At 34.9% G+C, this 7276-nt stretch overlaps 1 protein-coding gene across 1 annotated transcript in view; it reads left to right on the top strand.

Annotated features, from left to right (window-relative positions):
* The window catches only part of LOC137653370 (carboxypeptidase B-like), a 6856-nt gene extending 1315 nt beyond the window's left edge, over positions 1–5541 (top strand). The window contains exons 2-6 of the mRNA XM_068386728.1: positions 1853–1933; positions 2599–2796; positions 3178–3288; positions 3521–3668; positions 4729–5541. Of these exons, the coding sequence (XP_068242829.1) occupies positions 1853–1933; positions 2599–2796; positions 3178–3288; positions 3521–3668; positions 4729–5438 (1248 nt within the window). The 3' untranslated portion in view covers positions 5439–5541. The remainder of the gene's footprint in view (positions 1–1852; positions 1934–2598; positions 2797–3177; positions 3289–3520; positions 3669–4728) is intronic.
* Positions 5542–7276: the final 1735 nt, after the last annotated feature.

The raw sequence follows: 7276 nt of genomic DNA, 5'->3' as shown, positions 1-7276 counted from the left end.
GATAGTCAGGCCTTCTCTATCATGAGCCTTTATACTACACAGTATTCTAGAAGTTTTATTCCAGCTGTGACTAAGTTGTAGAATGATCTACCTAATCGGGTAGTTGAATCGGTAGAACTTCAGAAGTTCAAACTTGCAGAAAATTTTTTTATGTTGAACAGGCTGACACAAGTGTCTTTTTATAGTTTATAAATGAAAGATCTGTTTTACTGTTCTTAAAATATACTATTTTAACTTCATTACTTCTCATATACAGTAGTTTATTTAGTGCCTTATTTCCTTTCCTCATTGGGCTATTTTTCCCTGATGGAGCCCTTGGGTTTATAGTATCCTGCTTTTCCAACTAGGGTTGTAGCTTAGATGGCAATATATATATATATATATATATATATATATATATATATATATATATATATATATACATACATATATATATATATATGTATATATATATATATATATATATATATATATATATATATATATATATATATATGTGTGTGTGTGTGTGTGTGTGTGTAGATATAGATATATATATATATATATATATATATATATATATATATATATATATATATATATATATATATATATATATATATATATATATATATATATTTTAAAACACGTAGTTTATCTTATTGAGGAAGATAAAAGATAGTAGTCACAGCCAATTGTCAAATCAATAACATACACAGTTCCACATCACCTGATTACGTCTTCAATAAAGATCACAGCTGTCATAATACAATATCTAATTTCATTTCTATCATTAATTGCTAACATACAAGTAATTCATCGTTATAAAGCCACTATTATTAAAACTGATTTTGATAAAGTTACGTAAAAAGTTAATACTAACTCAAATTATCCATGTCACAGGTATTCCAAATAGTACGTGCTTAATATAGGTCTGGGCTAACTCAAGGTCGGATTAATGATATGGCGCTTACAACAGACAGCATAAATGAATCATATGCTAAACTGGATTATATTAATGTATTAATTCCATATACATTCTAACGAAATACGACTTAACATGCTTATTTCAAACAGCCACCCGTTCAGATAAAACCACTAGAGAGTTATGGGGTCTTTTGACTGGCCAGACAGTACTAAATTGGATCCTTCTCTCTAGTTACGGTTCATTTTCCCTTTTGCCTACACACACACGCACCAAATAGTCTGGCATATTCTTTACATATTCTCTTCTGTACTCATACACCTGACAACACTAAGATTACCAAACAATTCTTCTTCACTCAAGGGTTTCTGCAATGTAATTGTTCAGTGGCCACTTTCCTCTTGGTGAGGGTAGAAGAGACTCTTTAGCTATGGTAAGCAGCTCTTCTAGGAGGACACTCCAAATTCAAACCATTGTTCTCTAGTCTTGGGTAGTGCCATAGCCTTTGTACCATGGTCTTCCACTGTCTTGGGTTAGAATTCTCTTGCTTGAGGGTACACTCGGGCACACTATTATCTTATTTCTCTTCCTCCCGTTTTGTTAAAGTGTTTATAGTTTATAAAGGAGATATTTATCTTAATGTTGTTACTCTTCTTAAAATTTTAATTTTTCCTTGTTTCCTTTCCTCACTGGGCTATTTTCACTGTTGGAGCCCCTGGGCTTATAGCATCCTGCTTTTCCAACTAGGGTTGTAGCTTAGCAATTTATAATAATAATAATTTATTTCATGGAGAGATATGTACGGCACAGAGCAAAAGTTATGCTACACGATTTCAGTGATTTTCGTTCGAAAGTCACTAACTAGCAACTCTCATCTACACATTTATAATGGCACTATGTAGCATCACTTTTGTATTCTACTGTACAATAATTTCATTATTTTTTCAGATGATGGCGTTAATTCTATGGACTCTGTTTCTGTGTTGTCGCTTGGCTTTGGGCTCCTATCAGAACCTTGTTGGACATCAGGTAATTATCGACAGAGTATAAAATCCATTTTCTTTCCTTTCTTCAACTTCATTCACGTTCTGGACATCGGGTAACCAATTTTCACTTTTCTCTCCTTTTTCCAAAGTTCATTCTCGTACATTTTCGTATTTTCATTCTTGCATTCTTGATTGTTGTTATCAATAACAGTCAATTAGGATTTTCCGTTTTTTTCAGGTTTGCATTTTCACCATATCATGAACAATGTATTCTCTTATTCTCAATTGTGTTTGCTCTGTCAATATTTTCCCTGTATTATTATCTATTCCTGTTGTTTCACTTTTCTTATTCTTTGCTTGCCTTTGATCTTGCAATATCAAATGCACTACGATAAATTTCTGGTGAAATGTTGCAAAGTTTGATCAGGTTACAACTAGCTTAAGGCAGCCAAGTGTTTTGGGGGAACACAGACAATACATCTATCTATCTATCTATATATCTATCTATCTATATCCAAAGCATTCAACTCTCAACTCAACAATCTGCATTGATACCATTGCAACTAGCTAATGGCAGCCAAGTGTTTTGGGGGAACACAGACAATACATATATCTATCTATCTATTATATCTATCTATATCCAAATCATTTAACTCTCAACTCCACAATCTGCATTGATGCCCTTCAACAGCTTTCCCTTTACATTAGATATGGAAGCTGAGCGGGAAAGAAAGTGCTCTCCCCGGCCAGCTAATGACCAAAGGCCTCCTGGATATCTTGGACCACTCCCGAAAGCTCCAGCGGGTTCGCGTGGCTCCTGAGCACTTGGACAGAGTGAGCGCGCTGTTGCAGAAGGACGGAATCTCTTACAAAATTCTCGTGGACGACTTGGCCGCTCACATCGAGGTAAGATTGAAATTTCTGTCGGTGGGACGGGTATACGAAAGCGTTCTTTCCAGACCAGGCAACTCAGAAGAGCTTCCCTGAGACGTGTTACAGGAGTGTATATGTAAAATACAGCTTTAAGTGGTTCAGTGAAAACTGGGGTTAAGAGTTTTCAACAGCCTGCTGGTGAGCTTTGGTGTGAAAATAGGAATCGGGTGATGTAGAATATTTCTCTGTATGGGTCCATACATTGATCAGTATTAACTGTTGTTTAAGATAATTATTTTGGTTTTATTTTCAACTGAAGCCACCTTAACACACACATTTATATATATATATATATATATATATATATATATATATATATATATATATATATATACATTGAATCCATCATTTCAGGGTATTGAAAACAGCGAGAGAAGAAGACGAGATGTTTCGGAAAATCAGCAAACTTGCACAGAGAGCGACTGCCCAGAGCCTTTGAGTGATGTTTACATGAGATTCAATGAGGTACAACACTAAGTGTAGAGTATTATTATTATCATCATTATTATTATTATTATTATTATTGGAGGATAAAAGTACCATTTCCCAATAAAATACTGAAAATGTTTTGGTCAATGTATTTCTCAACTTGAGAGAAAGCTTGGGTATCAGCGATAACTATAAGATTGTTTATATCATTCACGATATTATTCCTTTTTAATACCTAGGCATGTATTATGTAATCTGAATTTTGCAGATGGAATGGTACCTGAAGCAGGTAAATGAAACCTATTACCCGAACGTCACGCTGTCTTCCGTAGGCAAGTCCCACGAAAACAGAGATATCTGGGTCCTTCACATCAAGTCTGAAAACCCCGAAGCTCGATCAATCTGGATTGAAGGAGGTGAGATTGTTTATTCATTTATTATTACCCTAAACTGCTCCAACAAGGCTTTGGCTTATATCTGCGCTTTATTTTTTTCACTCCTACGACACCTCCGTTTCTGCTTTCTTCTATCTTGGTGTCCAACCACTTTGAACTTTTATCATTGAGCTATTATAGGATTCTTTCCCCAGTTGCGCCTGGGCTTTGAATGGCCTGACAGGTCAAAGCTCCAGCTGCATTTTAATGAAGTCTGGAAGCGTTTGTCCCTCCGGACCGCATTTTAGCGAAGTCTGGAAGGGTTTGTCCCTCCGGATCGAATTTTAGCAAAGTCTGGAAGGGTTTGTCCCGAAACTAAATTAAAGACAATCGGGATAGGCAAAATAATACATGTGACTATCCATAGCCTGATAATTAGATAAAGAAATTGATAGACCTTTAATTCCTTCAACAATGAGTTCAGGAAAACAGAGGGAGTCAAAGAATTGACAAGCCTCGGAGTGGAGGGGAAGAAATTGGATGAAATACACTACTGAGTGGGAATCGATTGATGGGTTTGGTCAGTAATTGGACTGGTTACCAGCATTATCAGGTTTGGTCACTAATTGGATGGGTAACTGTATATGAATAAGAACTTGTATCATTATATAAGTTCTCATGAACATGGATAGAAACAAATCACGAGGCTAGAACAAAATGTTAATTTCCCTTTTACCATTAAAATCTGATCTACTGAGAGATGAGTTCTTAATTTATCTAAAATATAAAATTGCCCCTTAAGCAAGAAATGGTGCACAATGGAAAGGAAATGGACATTTCTATTAAGTTTGACTTTTAGAATACATTAATTCAATTTACAAAGGGTGATTTTAAGATATGCTTTAAAGAATACGGTACTATACAATTCAAAAGTTCCAGTATTCTTCATCGCATGTCCTAGAGGTATATTAAAAAATAAATATATGCATAAATTTGACTATATGTACACATACATATCCATAATGTATGTGTGTATGTATATGTGTATATATAAAATAACATTGCAGTGATATGATAATAGAGTATATGGCATCTATTCCAGGTATCCATGCTCGGGAAAGGATATCGCCTGCAGTTGCCTTCGGTTTAATCCCCAAGTTACTGAGCGATAAAAACGCCACGGAGAGGTTTGACTTCTTCGTCGCTCCGATGGCCAACCCCGACGGCTACGAGTACACCTTCACGGGAGACCGCATGTGGAGGAAGAACCGCAGGGTCAACCAAAACGAAAGGAGCAGCTGCTATGGCGTTGACCTCAACCGTAACTGGGACTTCAAGTTTGGGGTTGGGGCGTCGTCCTATCATTGCAGCGAGGTTTACATGGGGCCTTTCCCTTTCTCCGAGCCGGAGACGAAGGCGCTGAGTGACGCGATGCTGGAGCAAAAAGACACACTGCTGATGCTCTTCTCCCTGCACAGTTATGGGCAAGACTTGCTTTATCCCTGGGGATGGACCTCCACCGAAGATGCTCCGAATAAAAACGAACTCATAGAGGTTGGGCGGGCTTTCGCCGACGGGGCACAGGAGATCGCTGGACATGACTACGAAGTGGTGAATTCTGCCGGGGGCCTCTACTACGCTTCTGGCGCCACCGACGACTGGGCTTTGGGGAAGATGGGGGTTAAATACGTCTACACCTTGGAGCTCCAGGATAAAGGATCCAGAGGTTTCCTCTTGGAAAGCGAGGCAATTAAACCAAGCATTGAAGAGGTGTGGAATGGGTTCAAGAAGGCTCTTGAGATTATTGGCTAGGAATCTATGTATGAAACTTGATATGCAGAGAAGCTTTTGATATCTTTTCCAGAAGTCAAAATTTAAAGAAACAAATAAATTGCGTAAAATATCATCATTTGCCCTTTGATTGTTAAATCTAACAGATAACACTATTAGATCTTTCAGGAATCATTATAATTATAATACACATTGGATACAATAAAACTTAGAATACAGTAATTGTATTTTTTTTACTATAGTCTACATTTCATCACATGTCATTCATTCTGAATCTAATATGAATTCCATTTTTACTTTTATAAAACAGATTTAAATTATCCTGCCATTTTCCCTGGAAACATTACAAGCGAAAAGGAGAAGATTTCGAATTTCATTTGTAAGATGAGATCACTTTTTTAATTCTTGTTCTTTCAAAGACTCAATGATCCAAACATGTAGATTGCTTATCATTATACAGATAAACGAGCTCTTAAAATATATTGTCTATCAATTGCTCAATTTGTGCCTTACACAGAAAAAAAGGAATAAATGTTGTAGACCCATAAAACCTGGAAGAAGGACTTTGTCACTATGGTGAACACCTATAATAAGCACTAAATATAGCTAGAGTAATAACTCACAAAAGAACCCTCAATGGAAATCTCCTTCAAAACAGGAATATAGATTCTCAATATATCATTCAGAGAATCTAGCTTTTTAAACATGTGTATTAGTAATGGAAAATTATAAGGGGAATGACCGAAGAATTGAGATAAACAATTTGGAACCAAAATATGATATGTTTTACACACACACACACACACACACACACACACACACACACACACACACACATATATATATATATATATATATATATATATATATATATATATATATATATATATATATATATATATATAATATTGCCAGCCAAGCTACAACCCTGGTTGTTGGAAAAGCAGAATGCTACAATCCCAAGGGCCTTGTAACAATAATAATAAGAATAGGGAAGTGGGGAATATGGGGAAAGGAAGAGTACCCCTGGATACAATCCAGTTTATAGCTGAAAGGCAGGTACTCGGGATGGGAAAGATTAAGGAAATAGGGAGAAAGAGAAGTACAGGAGAAGAATAAAAGAGAGGGGCAGACCCTCTTGCGATATTGGGGAATTGGTTTATTGGTTTATTATCAGGATACTATTCCAATGGCTCTAATAAGGAAAGCAGCCCAGGAAAGAATAAACTATAAATGAGAAACTAATAAAAGAATATGTAATATATCAAGATCAGCAACATTGTTGTATATATATATATATATATATATATATATATATATATATATATATATATATATATATATATATATATATATATATATATATATATATATATATATGTGTGTGTATGTGTGTGTGTGTGTGTGTGTGTGTGTGTGTGTGTTTGTAGGACAATTCATTCCTACTAATTAGAAAAGAAACATCGACTGATATTTATATACAAAAGTATTAATCAAGTTTTATCTGTTTAAAGACAAAAATACGAAATCTATTCAGCATTCCTATGTAGGTTATATGTATTATTGCTAGACAAAGGTATAAATAATTTCGAGATTCATAATTTTAATATTTGATGAAATAACTCAATATAATAACAAATTAAGATTACCGAGATCATGAAAATATTTGAATTATTCGCCATAACTTCTCTATCTGTCACATGTCTGTTCCATGACAACACATTGTTTATTAACATAATGTTTATTAAGACATTTGTTCCATAAATAAAGATATTTTAAACTATGATATAACTTATTTACTAATCACTGATGGTTAATTTCACAGAATTATCAACGCTAAACTATAAAATTATATTAAA

This window comes from Palaemon carinicauda, chromosome 14 (genome assembly GCF_036898095.1).
Source record: "Palaemon carinicauda isolate YSFRI2023 chromosome 14, ASM3689809v2, whole genome shotgun sequence".
Taxonomy (NCBI): domain Eukaryota; kingdom Metazoa; phylum Arthropoda; class Malacostraca; order Decapoda; family Palaemonidae; genus Palaemon; species Palaemon carinicauda.
This window is presented reverse-complemented; position numbering and strand designations above follow the sequence as displayed.